Source organism: Hemicordylus capensis, chromosome 1 (assembly GCF_027244095.1).
Source record: "Hemicordylus capensis ecotype Gifberg chromosome 1, rHemCap1.1.pri, whole genome shotgun sequence".
NCBI lineage: Eukaryota > Metazoa > Chordata > Lepidosauria > Squamata > Cordylidae > Hemicordylus > Hemicordylus capensis.
In genome coordinates this window covers 155,047,441-155,073,330 of record NC_069657.1, presented here as the reverse complement: position 1 = coordinate 155,073,330, position 25,890 = coordinate 155,047,441, and the positions used below count along the sequence as shown (strand labels likewise).

Below are 25,890 nucleotides of genomic sequence, written 5' to 3'. Positions count from 1 at the left end.
TTGTTGGGAAACACTGCCAGCAACACACTGAGGCTATTCACACACACACATGCAAAATCAGGCTAAGGGAGCCCAGCCTCGTTTTTCACATGCATGTGAACTGCCAGGATCAGGCCCAATCCCTGCAGCTACATGGCAGCCAACCCACCAAAGTAGTCTCCCTCTAAAATGAGGTTAAGCTGGAGAGCGCTACCTTGATCGTGTGTCAGCTGTGGCTGCTTGCTTGGGGGATTGCAATAATACACTGCACATTCGCACGGTGCATTGTTGGAGGTCCAGGGAGGGGGCAGGGTGCTGTGCGGCAGTGTGTCCTGGCACCCCGACACCTGGAGATGCCAGGAGCACAGAGAGTCATCTGTGTGGGCAATCCGCCCGCCCAGGGAAGGGAGGCTGATCATCTGCAGGGAGAGTAAGTAAAAACCGCTCTCCCTGCAGATCGCCCCAGAGCTCTTCTCATCGATGGTGAGAAGAGCTCCATTGTTTTATTTTGGTTTTAGTCAACTACAAAAGATGTCTTTTTCCTTTGCAGGGTTTCTGTCATATAGCATACCTGTGTGTTAGACTCCAAACTTGCGCAAGGGTGTATGAAAATTATTTGGATAAAGTGCTGGGTATTAAAGGCACAGCTTCTGCAGGTGTCCCGTAAGCTTCATTCATTCATTCATTCATTCAGTTAGTTAGTGGACCGGGTCTCACAATCTGTGAGACCCAGTTTGGGGCGGTGAGCAGGAAGAGCTGGCTAAGCCCTCTCTCCCTGCTCACGAGCAGGGAGGGAGCCCTAGGCGGCTGGATCTGCCGCCCACACGATTGCCAGCTCTGAGATGGAGCCGGCGGGGGCTGGGGAGCTGGGGAGCTGTGTGGCCTCCGGAAGCCCCAGTATTCCCTGCGCGAGCATGCAGGGCATACTGAGGAGACCCCCGGAGCTTGGAGGCAGCTTTTTGCCTCCCCTATGGGGGTCTACTCATGAGTAGGCACAGCGTGAAGCCGCGATATGGCTACTCACGATTCTAAAAACCAGGTTTGCGGAGCGCTCGCTCTGCAAACCTGGTTTTGGGGCAAGGGTTCTTGAGCAGGTTACCCGCTCCAGAACCACCGGGCTCACAGCTGAGTCTGGTGGTTCTGACGATCAGCAAAAATCGGGCTAGTGGAGGCTAGCCCGATTTTTGCTGATCATCAGAATAGCCCCCATAAGTAAGTAAGTACATTTATATACTGCCTCATACAAAAAAAGTCCCTGGGTGATTCACAATATAAAACCATTGAAACATTAACATAATTAAAACAATTTAAAATACTGTAAAAACTCTAAAACCAAAGCTTTAAAACTTTAATCACACTTTTCCCTGGCCATGGGCATAATAAACATTGATTCATCTGACAAGTTCAGAACTGCCCACAGATTTCCCGAGTGCAAGATTTCACTGTACGTAGCAAGTATTTGCAAAAACAAATAAAAATTCAAGGCTAAATGCTAAATTGATGTAAATCAATGCACCTTTAATAATTTCAGTTTTTGTACATGTTGGCTGAGAACCTAGCTATAGGTCAGCAAGAGAGGGAAATTCAGTCCTCAGTGGAGAGAGGGAAACTATGACAGTAGTGAAGGTGGTTGCACGACTTTAGAAATGATCAACAGGTGATATAATGATATGTTCAGCATCTTGAGGTCATTTTTGATAAACATATGAAGCTGCTTTATACGGGGCTGGGTCAGACATTACACGAAGCTATAGTTTTGTGTAACCAGACCACTGAGTCAGACCATTGGTGCATCCACCACAGAAATCTTGGCAGCAGATTTCCAGGATTTCATGCAGATAAAGATCCTTCCCAGCCATATATGGCGACACCAAGGATCTAACTTGGGACCTTCTGCATGTCCCTCCCCACTGTATGATCTGCTGCTAGCTGTGTATTTGGATCACACTGGGGCTGGACAGTTTATTCGAATTATAGAGCCATTGTTGCTTATGGCATACATAATTTCTTTTGTCCTGCTATTACCTCTGGTCAAAAAAGTCTTTTCAGCCCCCCCCCCCCCCCCAGCTTTCCCACACAAGAATACCAGTTCTCGGAGTATCTGGTATCCGGAAGCCACTTTGAATGAAACTCACAGCATTAGGGAAGCTGCTCCTCCCCTCTCCACTGTGAGTTTCTTTTGTGTAGGTTCACACACAGCTAGCTTCCATGGCTTCCTTGTGGTCAATGGCTTCCTAGAGGAGGTGGGATGCCACACCTCCCTTTCCCCCCAAGAGCTTAGTTATTAAAGCACCCTCTGTGATCTGACTCTGTTGAAGACCACACACACACGCACGCGCTTCTGCTTAATTGGTTTGTGGATCAGACTGCCTGTTAGCCATTAGCCTTGGCTTTCAATTCTGCCTCTCCCCCCACCATGACCCCTACACATACACACATGCATACACACAGAAGTCCCCAGCATGTGTCAGCCTTCCTGCAGCATCGCCTCTGCTTTTGCAGCCCCATCCCAGCTTGGATGGCATGCGAGGAAATGTGCATTTCTGCAAATCCTCCTTTCAGATCTCCCCCTTCCAAAAACTTTCAAAGAGCAAAAAGCCTGAAAACTGGGTTTTCAACTCTTTGCCTCGGGGTCAAAGGCAAGGCTACTAGACAGCTTTGTTTTTGCATTCCGTAGGTGTGACTTGCTCTTATCAGCTGACTGATGTCAGCACTTTATTTAATTTATTTATTTATTAGATTTATATACTGCCCTTCCAAAATGGCTCAGGGTGGTTCACAGCACTTTGCATCGGATTTTCCAGGAAACTTAACTGAAAACCTAAACCAGCATTTCAAAAACTCAGAAATAAACCGGGATGAGCTGAAATCAAGCAGGAAAAGCCCGATTTGTGTGTAGGGTGCTTCCAAAGACACCGAACTGACCTTGGCGGGAATCCGGCTGTAGTGAGAACACATAGCCTGCCTCCTGGAGGAGATTTGGGGTGAAGCCCCTGTGTGGGAAAGCTTCCAACATTGCAACATCTGTTCAAGCAGAGATGGCAGTAGAACTAAATTAATTAATTGTTGCCAGAGATGGCAACAGAACAAAATAAATTCTAACATGCCAAACTGAGATGGGCAACTCGTTCAGTGCAATAAAAGTGGCTTTTTCTTGTATCTGCTTGAAGCATCCAAGTTTCTGAAGCTTCTTGATGAAGCCTTCTGGATGATTGAATCCAAGCATTCAAATGAAGTAGATGTGGGAAAATAGGGAGGTCCAGACTTGATCTAACGAAAGCCAGCATGGTGTAGTGGACTCGGACCGGGGAGACCTGAGTTCAAAAATCCCCATTCAGCCATGAGACTTGCTGGGTGACTCTGGGCCAGTCACTTCTCTCTCAGCCTAACCTACTTCACAAGGTTGTTGTGAAAGAGAAACTCAAGTATGTAGTACACCGCTCTGGGCTCCTTGGAGGAAGAGCGGGATATAAATGTAAAATAATAATAATAATAATAATAATTAATAATAATAAAACTTAGTCAGCACAGTCAGTCTGAGTAAAATTTCCAGAACTGCTTCTGGAAACAATAAGGCTACTCTCATGAGCAGCCAAGACCAGACTAGGGCAGCTAAGCCGTGACAGCAAACCCGGCTAAGAAGCTGGGCAGTTAAATCAGGTTAAGGGAGAGAGCGCTCCCTTCACTCCATTTATTTGCACATGTGTCAGCGCCTGCTGCTTTCAGCTGGCACTGAAGTACTGACAGGCCCCTGCCCATTGCTGCAGGGATCCTCACAATGCACTGCACACTCATGTGGTGCATTGTGGGATTTCTGGGGGCTGGGCTAATGCATCCCAACCCCCACAGCTCTGCACTGCCTGGGGCAGCAGTGGGTTGTCTGTGTGCCCAGCAACAGCATAAGGATCATCTGTGGGAAAGGCAAGTTTCTGCTACCTTCCCCACCACCCGCCCTCAAGCCCGCTCATGCAACCATGAGAAAGGGCTCAGTGACGTCTCCCTCCAACTCTCAGTATTCTGGTGCTTCAACAGTGATCACAAGTCTGCTCTTCCATGGCACTATTCTCTGTCACTATCTGTCATTCTTCCTCCTCCCTCTGGCCTTGATCCTTCTTTCTGTTACCATAAGCCCTGTTCACATGTTACATGCAGTGCATGTACAATCCGTGTACATTTGCACATGTGTACAGCTATTCACACACTACCGTATGTGCACACAATCTGTATGCTACAGTTTTAATGGTCCCATCCCCTGAAAAATGTTAAAATGAACATACATACAGTCATGTATGGAAACTGCTTGACGCTGAGTCCAATCATTGGCTATCTATCCAGAGATTCTCTAAGAGCTAAGAAGTCTCTTCCCAGCCTTGCTACCTGAAGTCTTTCTTATTCGAGGTGCCAGGGATTGAACCTGGGAACCCTCCTGAGCTATGGATTTGGGAACCCTGTTTCGAATAGCTCAACAGTGAGGCTATTCCCATGATCACCCCAAAGTGGGCTAAGGGAGCCCAGCCCACTTTTAGGCAATCGTGTGCTGCAATGGGAACTGCGTGGCTCCCGGCAGCTAACCTCCAAAACCACCCCTCCCCTTAAATGAGGTTGGCGAAGCACGCACTCTGCTAACCTCATTTACCCTCATGAGGAGAGTCCCGCCGGAGCAACAAGCCTCCTGGTCTCAGGGGTCTCTCCAGGATGCCCCCCGCACTTGCATGGGGCATCCTGGAACTTCCGGGGGTTGCACAGCCCCCGATCCCCACAGCCCCTGCTTGCTCCATGACGGAGCCAGCAGTTGTGTGAGCAGCCGCTTCGGCCGCCCAGGGCTACAAGTTCGACTGTCTGTGGGGATTGCGGGCTAAGCCTGCTCTCCCTGCAAACCTGACATAAGCTCTTCTCACTGATAGTGAAAAGAGCTTCAGTGTCTTCCTCTGTGCCCATAAGATGTTACGAATATCTGTAAGCCAAACTGGGCATGATGCTAAATCCATCACTGTCTAGTTTGGGGCTTATTCTCACTTTTAAAAAGCAGTGGTGTGTGTGTGGCTGATGCAGATTGGATCTGTGGAGCAGAGGTAGGGGTGTGTAAGCCTTTCCTTCTGTGCAAGTTTCCCACCAAAGGTACCGCAGCAGCAAATGGCAGCTTCCAGGAGTTGTTTTGGGCAGGAAAGTGGCAGAGAAGGAAAGCATTAAACACCCTAACGTTTATTCCATGGTCGCAGTCTGGACTGGTTCCCTTTGCAGCTGCTATTTTAAAGTGAAAGTAAATCCCAAGCTGGACAAATGCATTCAACATCATGTCTAGTTTGGCCTTAGGTGTTCATGAAATTCTGCTTTAAATCCCATTACCAGAATTCCAAGTACTAGTGGAGTTTATTCTGCATTAGATTTGCACAACTAAGGCCCTGAATTGAGCTCCCTCTGCTTTGTGTTCATTCATTCATTCAAAAACACTTGGTAATAAATCTTTGGATGGAAAGGTGAAGGAAAGAGCTTAGAGCTCACATTTCATAATCTGATCTAATATGGTCTTTGCTCTCTTTACTCATGCATTGTTTGTGTCTTCATTGAGCAAGTATACCTACTCAGATTAGTAGCCCAAATTACAGTGAAAACACAAATGAGTGATACAGAGAGAGCGCTTTCTCTCTCGAAAGATTTTGTGTTCCTTTTCACCTGTTGTTTGTTCTCCTTATCTGAAACCAGCATAAAACATGCATTTTAGTTGCCTAGACACAGAAGAGAAGCAGAGCTCACCTCCCTCTATTTTTCAGTACTGTATCAATTTGGGCTCCTATTGAATTTATTGTATTCAGTGGAAACTATTATTCGAGGGCTTTTGTTTCAAGCTAAGCACAGAACAGAGGAAGAAAAATGATTTCCATCTGTGTACCAGTGTTCGTAGCCCTAGAAAATGTGGAGGTTTAGAGGAGACATGAAGGGCATTATGTTGCACATTTCAGTGCATATGTAATCTGATTTTAAAAAAACTAACCCTTTTTTGTTGATCTCCCCACCATTAGATGTTTGCCGAACTATTGTGAACACGGAGGGAAATGTTCCCAATCGTGGACGACATTCTACTGTGATTGTAGTGACACTGACTACATGGGAATGACCTGCCATAACTGTAAGTGAATTCAATTGTGAGAGACTGCAGTGCAAAAACGTAGAGGGAATTGTGACAGTTGTAGAATGGGAAAACAGGGAGGGTAAGCAGTGTAGAGGGAATTGTGACAGTTGTAGAGTGGGAAAACAGGGAGGGTAAGCAGTTGAACAACCAAGCATTTAGTTGCACAAATACACCCAACCTGTTGGTGTTCTTTAAAGGACATTTTTGTGAGAACATGCAAGTGAGAACTTTTTGTTGCTATTATTACAAACAACCACAGAATAAAATGAGAAATGTATTTACAATACATACATATCAGCCCAAACCTACATTTGTCAGAAATAAACTTCTCTGGCTGACATCCAGAATAACTCTGCACTGACACACCAGGGTTTTCCACTGCATGAAGCAGGGGTACCTTCCTCCAACTCTCAGGGACATCGTTTCAGGAGACACAGGAGGATGCAGAGGGAGGATTGTCGAATCCCCTTCCCCCCTTGCGAATGGAAAACCCAAGCATGTCAGCACAAAGTTAGTCTGGATGTTTGCCTCTGAGCTGAATGGGATTTACTTCCACGTATACACATGCAGAGAATTTCAGCCTTCTTTTCAATTATCTTTTAATTTCCTTAGCTGTAACAGTGGGCAAATAATCTTTGAAGCAGTGGATTTTCTGCTCTTTTGATAGACAGATAGATAGATATCAGTAAATTGTCAGTTCTCACAATGGAAGGAATTATCAAGCCCCAAGGGTCTGTGTTGGTTCCCATGCTCTTTAACTGAAGTGGACTGTGAGGAGCTTCTAATGGATCTTTGGAACTAAGGTTCTAAGGCAACTAAGGTTCAACGTAAGTGTAAAGTGATTACACACTGAGCAGTGCTCCCTCTAACAGGGATTCCCAGATGTTGTTGACTACAACTCCCAGAATCCCCAGCAGCAATGGGTTTTGCTATTTGCTTGGGGATTCTGGGAGTTGTAGTCAACAACTTCTGGGAATCCATGTTAGAGGAAACACTGACACTAAGAGGTTTAATATCCCTTGCTGAGGGACAAACAGTGTGTGCGTGGCAGGTGGGGGGCGGGCACGGGATTGTTCTTTTCATGACATGCTTTATGGGTATCCAGGAGCTGAACTAGATGGACCCTTGTCTGATTCAGCAGGAATATTTTTGTGGAATGAGCTTGACTACCACTGTATCACTTGACTGGATGGAGGAGGAGGTCAGATGGGATGTTGTATGATGCATGAGTACCTAAATAAATAAATAAATAAATAAATAAATGAAAAAGAGTATCCCAGACATTTGCAAAATGCTCAGATGGGTACCATCTGAGGCCGCCTTACTCACCTGACCCCTCCTCCCACTGGCCGCTATTCCTCACTGCAGCTCCTGCTGCCCTCACTGCCACATGCCAGCAGCTCTCTGGGCCTCTCAGCAGCAGAAAAGGCCCCATTCTTTTCTGCAGACGGGATTTGGGCCTTTTCCCTTCTGAGTGTCTGGAGAGCTGCTGGGAATAGATGGCACACAGTCCATTCCCAGCGGCTCTCCATCCACTCAGGCCCCATTCCTGGCTTCAGACGAGAGCAGGGCCTTTTCAGCTTCAGAGAGACCACTGGCAAGCAATGGTGAGGGCAGCAGGACTGTCGAGGGTGGCAGGAGCAGTGGCTAGGGTGACAGGAGCTGCCCATGGTGAGTGGAAGGCCATGCCACCATAGTGGCAGAGGAGGAGGAGCTTACGAGCCATCTGATATCTGTCAGTACCGAGCCATTTCTACTGGTACTCACTAGAGAATCTAGTCTCAGGTGCAGAGGGAGGCCAGCGGCAGCCCAGGTTCCATTGCCGCTGTGGCCCCCCCAACCGTGCCCCCTGCGTCTGACATCAGATGCAGGGAGCATTTAGCCATGCCCCCCCGCATCTGACATCAGACATGGGGGCCTGATTTAGCTCCCAAACTTGGCTGTGCAGCCGCATTTGGGAGTTAAATTGGCCAGCACTGCATTTGCAGTGCGGCTGGAGAGACTCTCCCTGCCTTTTAAAGGCAGAGAGAGTTGCTCCAGCTGTGCTGCGAATGCAGCGCTGGCCAATTTAACTCCCAGACAGGGTCACACAGGGTGTGTGTCTGGGGCGTGAGATGCGGCCCCTGATGGGTGGCAGCCTGGGTTCTTTGAACCCATTGGCTGAATGGTGGCTCTGCCCCTGCCTAATCTTAAGAATTACATGAACCCCTGCATATGCATCTATACATGTGTACGTTTTATTGCACATACTATCTGTCTTCTAGTTCAGGGGAACTCATGCCCTAAGCAGAGGACCTTAGAGGTCAGGTTTCTTGTGGCAAGTATGGGCATCACCAACAGGTATTGCACTTCTATATACAGGCTACTTGACTTCGCAGGAATTGGTGGAAATAATCCCACCAGAACATTTGCACTGAAGAATCCTACTTTGAGGCATATAGTTATTTGAAATTTTTAAAGTGATTGCATGAATTATCTTCACATGAGAATTGTGGTTTATAAAGTTAATTTTGTTCTCAGTTCTGAAAGCAATCTGTAGATAGCTGTGTTTGAACAAGACCTAAGCTAGAGTGTTTTAGACCTCATCTTTCACATGGCATTGCAATTTTGTTTTATTGGATACAGATGCATGTATCAAAGTAACATTTTCTAGGCTACTATCACTGCAATTCAATTTTTGCTACTTCCAAAATACCCTTTCTTTTATTAAACTGTCCTCAGTGCAAGGGAAAAAAGAATCAGTGTAGTAATGCCAGGAACATCTAACTTCCACTCTACACAACCTACCAGAAGCTTAAACAGGAGCACTCACTTTTATTGTCTGCTAGGTCTCACAAGCATTCTTTATCTTCCCATTTTCTTTCTTGCTTACTATTTTGGAGACTTTCCATAACAAAGACCTGACCTGTGAAGTACCCAGAGGGGGCAAAGTTATGTACACACATGTATTGGTCAGTTTAAAAGAGAAATATTCCTAACTGAAAGGGGGAAATGAAACATAAAAGCAAACACAAAGATCAAGGTAAAATTGACACATATCAAATATGTATTTAAAAAATGAAACAAGACAATGAACACTAACTTATAGAAAGGTGGACATTAATCATATAGTTGAAAGCTCCAGCTCAACGTAAAACTCTCCTTTGGGGAACTAAAAATATACAAGTGAACCTCAGTATTCACAGGTGTTCCATTCTCCACTATTACTGTGGATAAGGAAACTGCGAATACTGAATTATTAGGTTCATAAGATCACAGGGATTAGGTTCCCAGAGGCCTGAAAATTGCAGGGAAAACTACAATCTACAAAACTACATTTTACAAAAACCCTGGGCAAAATAAAGTGCCCTACTGTGCTCCACAGGCTGACCACCAATGACCCCCAGAAGTCTGAATTGCTGCATTTGTCTGCGATTTTTCACAGGAAAGGGGGGGGGGGGCAAATGAGCCACAACATGGCTCCTGTTCATAAAATGGCAGCCTCTGAGGTCATTTCTGGCCATCTCTAAACATTAGATACATAAAACTAACCCCATTTTGGCTGGTTATTTTTCACATATGCTGAGGTTGGGTGTCAATCACCTGGCCTTGGATACGTGAAACCATGGATGTTGGATCCACATATAGTGAGGGCCACCTGTAAACACAGTAAGATGGAGCACTTTATGATATTCCCCTCAGGGGATGGAGCCACTCTGGGAAGATCAGAAGGTTCCAAGTGAGCACTGTAAGATATTCCCCTCAGGGGATGGAGCCGCTCTGGGAAGAGCAGAAAAGGAGTTCTCTCCCTGGCATCTCCAAGATAGGGCTCAGAGAGATTCCTGCCTGCAACCTTGGAGAAGCCGCTGCCAGTCTGTGAAGACAATACTGAGCTAGATAGACCAATGGTCTGACTCAGTATATGGCAGCTTCCTATGTTCCTATGTTCACAAAATCAAAAAATGTGTTCTACCTGGGTTTGGGAGCTGAGTGTGCTCCCAATTTTTGGTTGTGTGGAAACAAGGTAGGAGGAATACCTGGGTAGAAGTGAATGAGGCACTTCACACGATTGGTGTGAAGTGCTGCCAAGGTCAGTGTGGGGAGAGTGAACTTAGCCTGTTCTCCCTGCACATGAGCAGTGACTCATTGCTGGGCAGCCAGAGCAGCCGCCCAGATGAGCGGCTGCTCCGGTCGGGCACTGGTGCACCTGGCCGCAGCCCTGTCGGGAGCTCCAGAGATCGAAGGAAGGGAAGAACCACTGTGCAGAGCCCCGGCCCTCTGAATTCCAGGAAGGTACCGCGTGAGTGCGCAGTGCCTTCCTGGGCTCCCCTCTCCCCCCACCCCGAGTGTGCCAGCCACAGCTGACACACAATTTTAAAAAAATGAGGTTAACAGAGTGCTCGCTCCATAAGCCTTGGGGAGGGGTTGTTAGGTGGGTGAGCCATCAGGGAACCACTGGCCTGACCCACGAACCCAGTGGTTCCCACAATTGATCAAAACTGGGCTGGTCTCTGGTAGCCTGGTTTTGATCAATCGTGTGAATAGCTTCATTGTGTGCAAGCAAAGTAGTAGGAAAACCTGGGTAGAAGCAAGGTAGGAGGAAAACCTGGGCAGCTTTATCTCCTACCTTGCTTCCACACAATCACTTCTATCCATGTTTTCTTCTTACTAGCTTGCACACACTAGCTTGCCTTGGAGAAGCCACCTGGAGGAGGCAAGCACAAATGAAGATGAAGATCGCACACACACACACCGAACCAAACTGTGGGGTTCGAGGGGGTGCTGGACCAAACTGGCCTGGTCTGGTTTGGGTCCAGTTTGTACTCGAACTGAACTGGACCAGCTGGTTTATGCACACATCTAACCATCGGTACAAAAAACAGATCGCGTACTGCTTTACAGCTGAGTGAGAATTTGAAGTTGGATTTGCTAGTGCAACTCCAGTAATCTATTCAGTTCTCCACATTAGGTGTCAGCAGTGTTGGACATGGATCAGGAGGTGTTGGAGTTTGGATTCAACATGGGATGATCCAAGTTCAAATTGCTGTGAACAGGCTTGTTGCTGAGTAGAAATGTGATGCATAAATAAAACAGATTTTATATTGAAAGTATGCACTGAGCAGCATCTAGACTAATGCTGCCATTATGTCAGAATGTTGCTCACATGCAAAAAATCAAATCAAATCCTGATCCCTCCTTTTGCTGCCACTTAGGTATGTCGCTGAGAGTCCCCCAGCCCTCAGGGACATCTTTTGGGGGACTTCAAGGATAGCAGAGCAAGAGGGGATCAGGGAAAATCATTGTACATGAGCAGCATTCTAATACAAGGGCAACATTAGTCTAGATGCTGCTTACTGAATTCGGGAATCATTCTCTTCTGCCTTGTATCTCACGTGAACTTCATTCTTAAGTGATACCTTCCAGACTAAGGTGTTCTAAGTCTATGTTTTGAAGGGGGGAGGGAACCCAGCTTAGAGGCACTCTCTTCTCAAGATAACTTATTTGCATCCTTTCATGAGATTACATGCATTTTCATGCAATTAAATGCTCTTGCTTTACCACCTGGCATAAAAGCCCTTGTGTGGCTCTAACTTACTGACATCTCATTTTTGCATCCTACCACTGTAAAAACTGACCTTCAGTTTTCCCCCAATTAGTTCTTGTTGGCTTCTATCGTTTTTCTCATGTGCAATCTACTTTTTCAGATATGTACCAGAAATAGGTTCACTCTTATGTTCCAAGGGATGTCATTATGTCTGAACATCTTGCAATAAGATATTTAACAAAAATTATTACAGATCCTGATATTTGACTTGGTACATGCTAAATCTTGTACATATGAAAAATAGCTCTTAACAAGCTTCTTTTGCTGCCAGAGGGATGTTCCTTGCAAAAAGAAAAAAGAAAAGAAGAAGATGAAGAAGAAATGGAAATGTCAGGCAATTTCCAGTATAATATATGCCGAATATTAGAGCTGTTCCATAAATGGAAACTTCATCCCACAGGAAATGTCAACATTTTAACATTCATTTTGGCCCCACGTTGGAATGAAATACGTAAATGTTGCAGTATTTGGGTAGACTGAATACTCTGCCTTGCTATCCTTTGATGAAAATCCTTTAAATTGCCCCCCCCCAAATCTTTGCTTAAATTCTATCCCTACTTTTACATTTTTAAAACTGAAATGTTTTTGATTAGAATATTTTGATTGTTTCCATGCAACACAGACCTAATTATCCTGATAGAGTTATTTATATGTGGCATCAGCTTACTAGCTGCATCTGAGAAAGTGATGATCATTAAAGTTAAATCATTTCTTGATGAGCTGCCAATAATGTGTTTTATTTAATATTATAAGGTACACAGTAACAGTTACATTGTTTAACCATATAACAGTGTAAGCAAATGCCTCTTCTCCTGTTGTTTCATGATAATGTCTCAGCCTAATGGAAGAATTGATTGCTGTGGGAAGAAGCATAGAGCAGCAGACAGACAATAATTGTCTAACTGAATAAACTCTTTAGTGGCTGGAATATATAGAACTGTTAGATTTCTGTGCAGAAGCAAATGTAGCCTCTAGCTACAAAGTACCAGTTGAAGTAAGGATGTCATATTAACCATGCATACAAACCAAAACACACTGGCTATATATATATTTTAAAATGAACCCAGGAAATGTAGGTGTTTCTTTCATAGTCGTGTTTTTGCGGTGCATACTGCATTGCCCGAACTACTATAATAACTGCTGCCACCTGAAGTATGAATGGGTGGAGGCAGATGGAGGGTCAGCATAAGATGAAATGCCGGGGATATGCAGACAGTAGAGCTTGGATAACATTGGATGAATGGTCCCCCTCCCTTTTAAAGTGTAGCATGTATGCTTCTTAAAGAAACCATATGTAAAATGGTTTTACATCCCCATTAGCTGTGTATCATGTCAGTTAAAAAAAAATTCTTCTCCTTAGAATGCTAGTTTTCTATGTGGAGGGAGTTTGCTTTTTGCAGAGGAGCACTGAAACATGTGCCCACTACCATATTCATGAACAATTCTGGCAGCCATCTTACTATTCCTCATGTTGGAGGCTCCAGTTCATTCACTTGATGCTTCCATGCAATCCTGACCAGATTTTGAGCTTCCTGGTGGCCTTTCTGATTTTGAGCTTCCTGGTGGATTACTTCCTGATGCCACTGGAAGTAATCACATTGGGGCTGTATCAGCTCTCTGAGTTCCACAAGTGAATTTTGAACGGTGTGGCATTTGTTCAGTTTATTGCTTCAAAACCGTGTAAATTTATTTGGATTGCATCTAATCCAAAGAAGCACAATGGTTAATATCCTAATGAAGCACACATGCTTTGGTTGGTGGTGGGGGATTGCAGGGACACATGCCAGGAGCCCTCACACAACTTCCCCTGCTCACACTCTGTCACCTAAGAGTAATTAGAGCTCAGAGGGGCCCCCATTCTCCGAAGGCATTCCAGAAGATTGGAAACAGTTAGCAGGGTCAGTGACTTGTTGCTACCAGTCTTACAGAGCACTTCCAGAGTGGGGGAGCACTCTAAACGCTGATAGCTCTTGTGCTGGTGAGTTTTGCTCAGGCTCCAGGTAGGTTCCCACAGTCCCGCCTAGATGTACACTTTGTTAGGATGTCAGCCAATGTCTTTATTATTACTTTTAATTATTTTATGGTTTCCAACTCTTGGCTGTGAAATTATCTGTGTTTCCACCACCACTAGAGAGGTGTTGCACACTAAGAGATATCCTGAATCTGTCGTTCTGTTCCATAAACAGCTATGAAGCCGGACTTGTGGTTGCCTGGTACTACAAGTACAGGATGTCCTGTTAAAATAAGCAGCAGTACAGCAAGAGAAAAGCAAAATAAAATAAAATAAAATGCTCCCACATGTTATTTAAAAAGTAAGATTGTGTAGCCTTCTACTACTTTTGCTCTTGAATAATTTTTGAATTTTTCACACTGGCAACTGCTGCTGAGCCAGCTGTGCTCTGCTAGCTTTGTTTCCCATCTCCCTTTATTCCCAATCAATACAGCATATGTGAATTTCTTGAAGCCCAGCTTGAAGCATGAAGCCCTGGTTCTACCTGTGTGAATAATATGTCAAAATGGCAGTCATCCTGTTGAGAGGAGAACTGTGGAAATGAAGTAAACATTCTGTGTCCTGGAGGGGGGAAAAGCATTATCTTCATCACAGCTAGTCACAGTTCTCTCCCCCCCCCACACACACTTCTGGAACAGAGCCCAGAATATATGCCACAATGCAAATGCTGAATTTCCAGTTTTGAATAGCCATATTCAGACATTGAGGGTCTCCACATGAGCAGTGTGGAGAGCCTGCAGGGCTTGTGCATGGAGAGCGGGCTTAGGGCTGAGAGAGAGTCCTGCCTGCAGCCTTGGAGAAGCTACTACCAGTCTGTGAAGGCAATACTGAGCTAGATGGTCTGACTCAGTATATGACAGGTTCCTATGTTAGCCAGCTCTCCCCGCACACGATCAAACACCACATTGGCTGCCCACACGACTGCCGGCTCTGTCATGGAGCCAGTAGGGGCTGCAGGGATTGGAGGCAACTTGGCCCCCAGAAGTCCCAGGATGCCCCACGCCAGTGTGTGGGGTATCCTGGGGAGACCCTCAAGACTGAGAGGCTTGTTTTAGCCTCCCAGTGGGGGTCTCCTTGTGAGCTGGCGCGGAGCTGTGCTGTGCCAACTCACTGTTGCCAACATGTGGCTAGCGGAGCACTTGTTCCGCTAACCTCATTTAAGGGGATGGCTACTTTGGCAGGCTAGCCGCCGGAGAACCACCGGGCTCACCCGCGAGCCCAGTGATTCTCACGATGGGAGAAAACCGGGCTGGCCTCTTTTAGCCTGGTTTTCCCCCATCATGAGAATAGCCTCATTATATTGTACCTGCATACAGGTGTCTCTAAAACGTGTGTGTGTGTGTGTGTGTGTGTGTGTGTGTGTGTGTGTGTGTGAGAGAGAGAGAGAGAGAGAGAGAGAGAGAGAGAGAGAGAGAGAGAGAGAGAGAGAGAGAGAGAATGACTGAGCCTGCGTCATTTCAAATGTGAGCCTGGATATAGGCCCCTACAAACACAAGGTGCAAGATAGAAAGTGTGTTACAAGACAGAAAGTGTACAACTGTCCTTGTGTTGAACATAGTGGCTGACATCTTTAATAATACTGCACATGTACAGCCAAGAATAGCAACCCTCAGGGGCATATTTTTGTGCTGCACAAAGTGTTAGAGGTTGTTGATTTTTACCCACAATAGGTAAAACAGCAGAGCACTAAGGAATGAACACACACTCCAGTTACAGAGTAGGTAGCAGAGGATGGTTTGGATATTGCAGCTATTTAGAGAAAACACATGGAGATCCTTGTGTGACTAAACATTAAACATTTATTGGTTAAATACACTTAGACAGGAAAGACCTATATCTAATCTAAAGGACTACATAGTGGATAGGTAAGGAGAGAGAGAAAGAGAGATGTTTCCATCTGCTCTCTAGGAGGAAAGGAAGGATTGTGACTCAACACAGGAAGTGCTGCAGAGTCAGTTCAGGGGTCATAGAGTAGGGACAGATAGGGAGACCCTTACTCACTGTCTCTACTCCCAATGCCCCTAGTGGTCATTAGGACAGTTGGTGCAAAAGGTTGATGCACTGGAAGTTCATCTCCAACACGAAGTGCCTGAGGGAGAAGGGGAGATTGGAGTAAATAGCATGCACACATATACACACACGCACCCATGCTGCTGAAGCAGGGAAGCTGCCACTGTAGGTTTCCCCCCATCGGCTACATAGGTACAGCATTAGGATGTCAACCAATGTGTCAAATAATTGTACACATATACAGATTGAACACAACATGTTAATGGGGAGAATCTATGAATTTGTTTGCAAGGTTTTTTGGCAAGCAGGGGGAGGCAAGAACGTTTGAGACCACAAGGAGCTCAGAGTCACTCACAGAAATAAGCTTTGGGACCCCATAGATTTTCTTTTCTTTTTTTCATATGTCAATTCTGATGTAAGGATCTTCAAGGAAGAATCCTTCTCGTACATATGACCTTTCTCTCTTTGTGTTCACTATTCAATTTTTGTTAGGTTTGCCACCAAGGTGATTGGCTCTGCAGCTTTCTGTGAAGGGAAGATGTCAACAGGGAGCGAAAAGCAAGCTCAAGAATGGGCAGCCTTTTTCGTTCTCCATGACAGTCCATAGCAACATTCTTAATACACTGATGAAGCATGGAACTAACATGGCTACCTTTGTAGAAAGGCACCATGTAATAGAAATAAACCTTCACAAGCATTCTTTGTTAGATTTTTAAAAGCTATATTTACACAGAAAACCACTATGTTTTGTTTTTTTTGTTACCATATCAGTAAATATGTATTTTTAACGAGGGGGAAATGAGCCATCTGTCATCCCGGAACATCACAGCAGGGACTTTATTAGTCTGTCAACTATGGGGGCTGTCAAAGTCAGGTTTTCAATAGCACAGATTTCATTTCTTTTTGGCATTTAACATGACAATTGTATTATGAGGGTGAGCACGACAGTCATTTCTGTGAAGTTCACTGCCTGCCTCTTAACACTTCTGCTGTTAGAGCAACAAGAGGAAGAGAAAAGTCTTCCTCCCGCTGCTTTATTTGCTATTGAAAATGGTGTTTAATCCAGAACCCATTATTCCAATGATGCCTGATAATGTCTGTCAGAAAAGACAGATAAAAGTAACATCATAATAGTGAATTTTCCAGTGCCAGTGTCGGGGGCGGGGAGTGGAGGAGGAGGAACATATGTCTGTTTCCACAGTCTTCCTTGGAATCAAGAGGAAACCTGGAACTGGAAGCCATGAGCTGTCACAGGCACTGATTTACTTCAGTTTCCAGACCTGGCTTCTATCTTTTTAAAAAAGATGTCTGCAGCTGCATGCAGCAGTTACAGCAGAGGTCCTCTTGATGGCCACATGATGGCCTCTTGACTGGCACTCAGCATTATTTGCCAAAATGTCCTAAGTGCTGAATGTGGGGCATTGGTTGGTGGCGGGGGGGAGGTGTGGCAGCATGGTGAATACAGGGGCAGCTGTTGAGAAGCCATTGCTTGCACTCACAGCAAAATCATTTTTAAAAGGAGGTACACTGCTTCTGCCATGTCTGTAATAAGTCCCATTCTTTTCACCTCCCCCTTTGAATCTATTTTTCATCCTTCCCCTTGAAATTGCCTCACAGTTTTGGGTCTCCCAGTTTACCCCCCACCCACCCACAACCTCAATTTTGACCCAAACTCTTTTCAGCTAGGGGCTGCTGACCCTAGTGATCTACAAATCTTACTGCTTCATAAGCCTCATGCAGATGTTGCCACCCACCACTGTAATTTTGTGTGGTGCCAAAGTGGGCTGGAAGTTCTGTCCAGCCTGTCACTCATCTCCCATGCTGCACTGCTCATGGTTACAGCAGCATTCATCCGGAGAAGTGTCCCAGCCTCCCAATCACAGAAATGCTTGGCACCGTTGTGAAAGAGTTTGCTAGGGATGGTTCAAAGCTGAATGGGTTCAGTGGGTCCAGTGCAGCATGGGGGGAGGCAGTAAGCAGCACCTTTAAAAGTGACGACAACAGGTCCTTACCCGCCACCACCCCACACAGCTTCCTGCTGTGGCAGCACACCACCATCAGCCTGTGCACAGTGGTGATGCTCTCCTCATTAGCCCACGTGTGGCAGTGTTGTGCTGCCAAGCACAGGCTGATAGGGAGAGTGCCACCATATGCAGGCTGATGGGGGCATGCACCACTGCAGCAGGAAGCTTCGTGGAGTGGTGGTGTGCTGCTCCCCCGCCCCGTGACACACTTGATCCACCGGGCCAGGTTTGTGCACATCCCTAGCAAACTCTATAACCATGATGACAAGCGTTTTGGAAATACTGGCTGACATTCTGCACCAGAGGCGTAACTAGGGAAAACGGCACCCGGGGCAAGCACTGAAATGGCACCCCCCCACCGCTCCCCCCCAACATACTACATTATACTTAGGTTTTTCCTCACAAGCGCCCGCCGCCGCCAAGCCAGGCCACTGACTGGCCGCCAGGTGCCAGCAAAGCAATGGGGGGGGCGCAGGCAGCGTGGAAGGGACCGCTCGTGGGGAAGGGGGCACCGACGCGCTTCCTTGACTGCTGCAGCACTGCTGCACTGAGCAGGAAACATTTGTATTAACAAAAAATTAAAAAAAAATTGGTCATGGCGGCGCCCCCCACGTGACCAGAAAAGATGGCGCCCGGGGCACGTGCCCCCCCTGCCCCCCCTATAGTTACGCCTCTGTTCTGCACGGTCTTAGAACTGTACAGCAGGAGCTATGTTGGTGGAAGACTCAGCATCACATCTCCTCACAGCATGTTGCCGAGCAGAGAAATGCAGGCCAGGGGGAGGGGCTACTTCTGCTGCTCTCTCCTTCCCCCATTTTTTTAAATACTTCAGGAATATGTCGTTGAAGGCTGTACAACACAAGTGTAGGACATAGGCAACTATACCTAAAACCACAAATAGAGGAAGAGTTGTCGTCAGCTGATTGTCAGAATAGACACTGGCAAAACAAGAGAGGAGAAGTTGGTGAATCTCTAAGGAGATAGCACTTGTATATATTCTCAGGAGACCCCTATCTTGGGAAAGTGGAAGAAAGGGAGAATGAGAATAAAGAAGTAACTTATATAAGGAAGGAAACTACAGTCAGTCAGTGTCTTCACTGCATGCTGAACCATGGCTCCAACTCCAAATCTAGAAACCAGGGTACTAGGAATCTGTTCCCATTAAAGACTGGAAACTAGTCAGAATGTAATTGCCTGTGTACTCTGTTGCATCATGTTTGTTTAACTATTGCACAGCAAATATTTATTAAAGCTTTTTAAAATTTTGCATTGCATTGTTGGCTCGCGGAACTGTCACACATATGTATTTTGAACTCGTAGTGAGAGAGAGGCTATTCTCACGAGCAGCTGAAACCGGGCTAAGGGAGCTCAGCTGCTCATGTGCAGCAATGGGAGCCGTGTGGCTCCTGGCAGCAAGCCTGCCTAATTGCCTCCCCTTCAACTGGGTTAGTGGAGCACTTTTTGGGTCATATGGCACTACGGTGCGGCTCTGTGCCACAGCGATTCATGAGTAGACCCCTGAACAGGAGGCTACTACAAGCTTTCTGGCGTCGGGAGGACTCACGTGGGGCATTCTGGGATATCCAGGGGCCAGGAGGCCCCAGAACCCAACCACCCCAAACAGCTCCATGATGGAGCTGGTAATTGTTTGGGCAGCCAATCCAGCTGCCCAGGGAGGGCTCCCTGCTCATCTGTGGGGAGAGGAGGTCAAGCCCACTCTCCCCTCACACCCCCTTGAGGCTCTCCAAACTGCTCATGTGGAAAGCCTTAATGACAGACAAGTTGAAGCTCTTCCTTCCTACTATCGATACATTTATTTCTCCTAGGTGTACCCATCACTAATCCCCTGTGTGGCAGCTCTCACAAGAGTTTGCTAGCAGCTGCCGATTAGCGACGAGACGAGGAGAAAATAGGGATGCTGGCTGCCAGTGGGCGGGTGGCCAGAGAGAACAGGTAGCAGTGGGCTGGGCCAGCCGCTGGGAGCAGGAATTGGCAGGCGGGTGGAAGGAGGCGGCAAGCTGGCTTTCTGGCCAGCCCGCCAACCAGAAAGCGCCAGGCAGGAAATTTTTAAAGAAGCGGGTTGCTCCCGCCAGCAGGTGGCCAGCCGGCAAGAGCAGCAGGCAGGCGCCCGGCCCAGCCACTGGGAATTGGTGGGCAGGCGGGAAGAGGTGGTGGGCTGGCTTTCTGGTCGGCCCGCCCGCCAGAAACCGCAGGTGATGGGGAGGCGCGGGGTGGGAGGAGAAGCAGGCATGGGGGGAAGAAGCGGGCCAGCAGAGCCCAGCCCAGCTAGTACAAAATATTTTCTCTACCTATCTTTCTATTTGTGCCAATTATGGCCTTCAGATATATATTTCTGGGTTTCACAGAGTACTTTAAAGAGATGAGGAGATGGGTGAAAGTCACCGCCCCCCCCCCCCGTAAGCGCTTATACTGCTTAAGTCTGGAATGCAGCATGCTGCGCGTGCATGTCCTTTGTTAACTACTTTGTTAGTTGGGATGTCAGCCAGGGTGTGTGTGGGCAGGTGGGCATTAGCTACCATTGCAGTTTTTCTGCTTACACTGCTGTCTTTAAATTGAGGGAAGCAACATGAATGTATTCTAAAATGCTACCATATTGTTCCATCCTGCTCTTCAGAGACTCCTTGAAGCTTCTTTAGAGCAAGTGAGGGATAAACATGTCATTTACTTTTTTAAATGCTCCATTGTTTGTTTGTTTGTTTGTTTGTTTTTCAATTTTTTCAGTGCTCCATTGTTGAGGGAGAACATCCTTATAATTCTCACTGGCCAACTACTTATTCATGTTATATTTTCCTCCTATCCTTGGACCTAAATATCTAGAAACGACAACACAGATAATTTTTATCTACAGGCCTGTTTCCAGGTTTAGTCATTACTGGTTTAACAAAATCTTGCTTTATCATTGGTCTTGGTTAATAGGTTACACATACTAAAAGTAGGCCATAATTATATTTTTGTTCTTCTGTTTAAAGCAGCAGCAATCCATGGAGGATTTTCTTGACCTGCTTTTTCCTTCCAATTGTATAACAATTATTACTGAGCTTTGGGGAAGAGTGGGAAATCGAAACTGATGATGAGAACAACCTAAGAGTGAGATGGAAGAGGAGTGTTCACTTGTGAGAGAGATTTCCTTCCACTTTCTAGACAGCCACTGTTAGGATATCTGGTGTCACTTGCCAACATGACAAGCAGACTGACGTTGACATTAGGGACCTGCTGTGGTTGCTACACAGCGACAGCACATTGGGCAGCCCCAATGGTGTAGCATGACAGTACTACTGAAGAACAACTTAAAACTGCCTGGGCAGTTGTGCAGTGCACCTCCCATTGTTTCCAGTGGAAGGAGTGCAGCATGACTCCCTGGGAGTAGTTTTAAGTCGTTCTACAACAGCCTCACCATGCCATGCTGTTGGGACTGCCTTTTGAGTTGTGCAGCAGCTGTGACAGGTCCCTAATGCCAACTCAGGGCTGCCTGACCTATCAGCCAATATCAATAAGTAACTGAAACCTCAGAGCTGGAATGTGTAGTTGAAAGGAGATGAGGGAAGGCATTGTGTGAGTATGAGCACAATCAGATGAAACTGGACAGCTGAGAAATCTTGCCTGCTCTGGTTCATTGGGTCACTATGCAGTGGAGAGGTACCTGAGTGATTGTGAGTTCCTTCTTCAAATAGGTTACTTGATTACTTCCAGGCTCCAAAGCCCTCCACCCGTCATTTCCCTTTCTTCTTCTTTCCCAGGAGAAGATTCTTCTGAGCACATATAGAAATTCGAACTCCTTGGGAATTCTGACAATCAGAATATTGTTATTTTTTTCTTAGTTTTTATTCTTGGCTTTTGCTGCTTCTCTGTCTATCTAACTATTTTTAGGTTCAGTCTTCGCCCGCATTCACATGTAATGCAGAACTGCAGGGTCCCTCCCCCCCACACACACACTCTGCTACCTTGTCCAGACATTCAGGAGAGCTGCCTCTCTGCAGTCAGAGAACCATCTGAGTACTGGCCATCTGCATGACCTGGGCCATGCAGATGGCCAGTGCGCATGTGTGGTGGCCTCCAAAATGGCCACCACCAGCACGAAGAGGCCCAGAATAGGCCTAAAACAGTTGGGAAACCACTCAAACCAGGCCAATTTGAGACTGGGGAGAAGCTGGCAAGGGGAGAGGGAACTGCTGGAGCCCACCCTGTGGCTGCGGCAGTGAGGGTTTTTTTTAAAAGTCAGTTAGAACTCATGAACCCCACCACCCATTGAGATCATCAGGAGAGGTCCGTCTGCATTTGCCACCGGCTTGTCTGGTGGCTACTCAGGGCCTTCTCCGTTGCTGCCCTGAGGCTTTGGAATGTGCTCCCTAGTGAAATAAGAGTGGCCCCATCTCTGACAACTTTAAAAATGCATCTGTTCACCCAGGCTTTTAACTGATATTGTTTTGATTGTTTTAATGTTGTTTTTAGATTTTAAATTTAATGTTATGTTTTAAATTTCTTGTTTTTGCTTGTAACTAATGTTTTACTTTTGTTTTTATCTTGTTGTAAACCACCCCAAGACGTAGGTTTTGGGCGGTATAAAAATATGTTAAACAAACAAACAAACTCCTGGATGGGCGGGGTGGGTTCAGCTTGAGTTTGAGACGAACTAGGTCTAGTTCAGCTTCAGGGCAAGCTGGGGGTGAGCCCTTGAGCCTGTCAAGTTAGATGTTGAGCCGGCTCCAGGTCAAGCCAATTCACACATCCCTACTCAAGGGTTCAGATTGGAGTGCCAATCCTGAACCCTCAGTTTCCTTGCCACACCCGACTGTGGTTCCCCACATTCGGGCATAACATCTGTGGAACTGCAGGCCTATTCAACTGCAGTTCCATGTTCCATGTAAATGTGACCTTCCTGTCTGACACCTCTCTGTCAGTTCAAACCAAGTTAGTCATGAACACAAACACAATTCTAATGTAGTTCTGAACGTTGAATGCAGCTTTTGGTAAAAGAGAAAAAGGAAAGGATAAGAATAGGAACAGTCAATATCCATGTAATGTTCTTCATGTGATTTGCAGCCTAAATGTATTCATTGTGTGAACATGAAAATCTGGTGTGCCATTCATGGTCTTTGAACAGAATTTATATACTCTCTCTCTCTTTTTTTTTTTTGAAATTTAATTTTTATTAATTTTTAACAATAATCATAACATCCATAATAAACACAATTGGACTTCCCGCGCACCTCTTTTTGTGAAATAAAAACTATAAAGTTTACCTTATTATAATATTAATTTTTAAAAAACACAAATTTAAAGCTTAAAGAAAAAAGAAAAAACCATTAGTCTACCCAAACCTGTATTTCAAATGTCAAATCCAGCTGTAAGATCCATATTAGGAAAATAATTTCTTTAAGTACAACAAAAAAGGTTTCCAATCTTCCCTGAAATGTTCTAAGCTTTGGTCTTTTATCAGTGTTGTAAGTTTTGCCATCTCTGCATATTCCAAAGTTTTTATCAACCAGTCTTCTTTTGAAGGCAATTCATTAGTCTTCCATTTCTGTGCATATGTTATTCTAGCCGCCATAGAAGCATAGAGGAAAAAAGTTAAGTTATTTGTAGAAATTTCTCCTTGTGTTATTCCTAGCAGGAAGGATTCTGGCTTCTTAGGAAATGTCACTTTAAATATTTTCTTTAATTCATTATATATCATATCCCAATAGGCCTTAGCCTTCCCACGTCCACCACATGTGAAAAAAAGTACCTTCAGAATCCCCACATTTCCAACATTTGTTTGAAACATTTATATACATTAATGCCAGTTTTTTTGGTGTCAAATACCATCTGTACATCATTTTATAATAATTTTACTTCAAAGTATAACAGGCAGTGAATTTTAAATCATTCTTCCATAACTTTTCCCAGGCTGCCAGAATTTATATACTCTCTAGTAATGTTTGGCCAGCAGTGTGGTGACAACCATATTGTATAGAGCTTATTGATTGATTGATTGATTGATTGATTTAGTACATTTATTTTATTTTATTTTACATTTTATATCCCACTCTTCCTCCAAGGAGCCCAGAGCAGTGTACATAGTTAAGTTTCTCCTCACAACAACCCTGTGAAGTAGGTTAGGCTGAGAGAGAAGTGACTGGCCCAGAGTCACCCAGCAAGTCTCATGGCTGAATGGGGATTTGAACTCAGGTCTCCCCGGTCCTTGTCCAGCACTCTAACCACTACACCATGCTTAGCCCACTCTCCCAACATACAACCAGGGAGCCGTCCCTGGGCAGTCAGATCAGCTGCCCACATGATTACTGGATCCCTGACAGAGCCGGTGGGGTGGCGGGGACTGGGGGCCGCCCACAAGTGCGTGGGGCATCCTAGGTAGACCCCTGAGGCTGGGCGGCTTGTTGGAGCCTCCCAGTCAGGGGTCTCCTAGTGAGTCATCACAGAGCCATGCCACGCTGTCTCACAATCAGAAGAATGGGGTTAGCAGAGCTCTTGCTCCGCTAAGCTCGTTTAAGGGGAGGGTTATTTTTGAAGGTTTGCTGCTTGGAGCCACGCAGATACTGTTGCAGTACATGACTGCATGGAACCAGGCTGGCCTCCCGCAACCCGGTTCCATGTGATCGTGAGAACAGCCAATGAACCAATGAGCATCTAAGCTGCTTCTGTGACTTACGCAAAAAGTGAAGGCAATGGGTCTTTCTCCAAGATATGTATGTAGCAGACACAGGCTATATTTTGGAGCACCCCAGGTAATCGTCTAGTCTGCCTCATTGGTTAGGCTAGCCTTGCTTGTGTCACTTATGTACATCCATCAAACCTGCTGCCTCACACACATCCAGATCACTGAGAAGAACTGATTCCCCACTGAATAAACTTTTGCTCAACATAAGAGATTTGGTCCCAGCTATTGAATCAAGCAAAATTATTTTCTTTGTGAAATCAATCTCAAAGCATTGTCAGTTTGGGTATAAAATATTAAACCATTTAGACAATAATTGGTTAGTGGAAAGCAGGGCAATTAATTACTAACATTCTTTAACTAGTTGACAGTAGTATTTAGATTGATCACAGATTTGAAAAGATGTATTCACTTCAGTTACACAGAGAGAAAGCTGTTCAGAAAAGTAGTATAGATTGCCCCCAGGGATTTCTGTTCTGCAAGATATGTTACAAGAATGAAAGCTGCAGATTAGCTTATAAAAAAAACCATCTTGTCATTCTTCCAAACTGAAATGGCTATACAAATCAAAGCTCTTTTTGATGACAATCCTGTAATGTAGCTAATGTATTAACTCTATGATTTTGATATGTGGGGGAATCACTGCAGAATTTTGAGTGAGAAGTGAAATATATAGAATTCTTGCAAGTTCCTCCATGTCTTTCTCAGTCTATGTTAGCACATTACATCTACATAGGTCTAGTTGAAATGTAACAATGCTAGTCAAACAAGTCATGGTTTATTGGATCAGGTATAAGCCATGTGCCTGCACACTCCCTCCTTCCACTCCCCATTTCTGCTCCTCCTCATGTTACTGCCTAAACTGAAAGTTTCTGGGTTTGTTAAACCATAATTTCTTGTGATTTCTGAACCAGAAAGCCATGGCTTGAGTGCTCCCAGAAATCATGGATAAAAGTAAAAGTTAAATTGAGTGACATGCCAAGGGAGAAGCACAGAGGTTCAACAAGTTACAGTTTGTTGGGCCTGAATAATTTTGTTTTAACTATGCCATAAGGTTCTCTGACTGTTAGTTGTTAAATGAGCATAGAAAGGGCAGGACAACAAAATACATTTTCAGTGTTAGGGCCAGGAGCGTAGTAAGGTTGGAGTGGGCCCAGAGACAAGATTTTAAAATGGGCACCCCCTCACTGAAGCTCAACTCATGAAGTAAAGAAATCTTACATGAGGCTGAATAGTGGTAACAAAAAGCATAGTAAAATGTATATATAACCTATGTGCCACAATAGAACATAATCCTAAATTATTTTATAAAGGTTTCATAAATTGTGGATGATGCAAGTCATTTAATGGTACTAGAGAAAGACATGCTGTTCTGGTAGCTCCAGGTCTTAACATTCACATCAATTTTGGAGGATGAATACAACAGAAGGAAGCCCGGGCGGGTGTGCGACTGGGGGAGTCAGTCATGTGACTTGC

At 45.4% G+C, this 25,890-nt stretch overlaps 1 protein-coding gene across 4 annotated transcripts in view; it reads left to right on the top strand.

Moving 5' to 3' along the window:
• The window catches only part of CNTNAP5 (contactin associated protein family member 5), a 593,632-nt gene that overhangs the window by 326,856 nt on the left and 240,886 nt on the right, over positions 1–25,890 (top strand). For all 4 annotated transcript variants that reach the window (XM_053258168.1, XM_053258161.1, XM_053258176.1 and 1 more), the window contains one exon: positions 6,000–6,106. In XM_053258168.1, the coding sequence (XP_053114143.1) occupies positions 6,000–6,106 (107 nt within the window). The remainder of the gene's footprint in view (positions 1–5,999; positions 6,107–25,890) is intronic.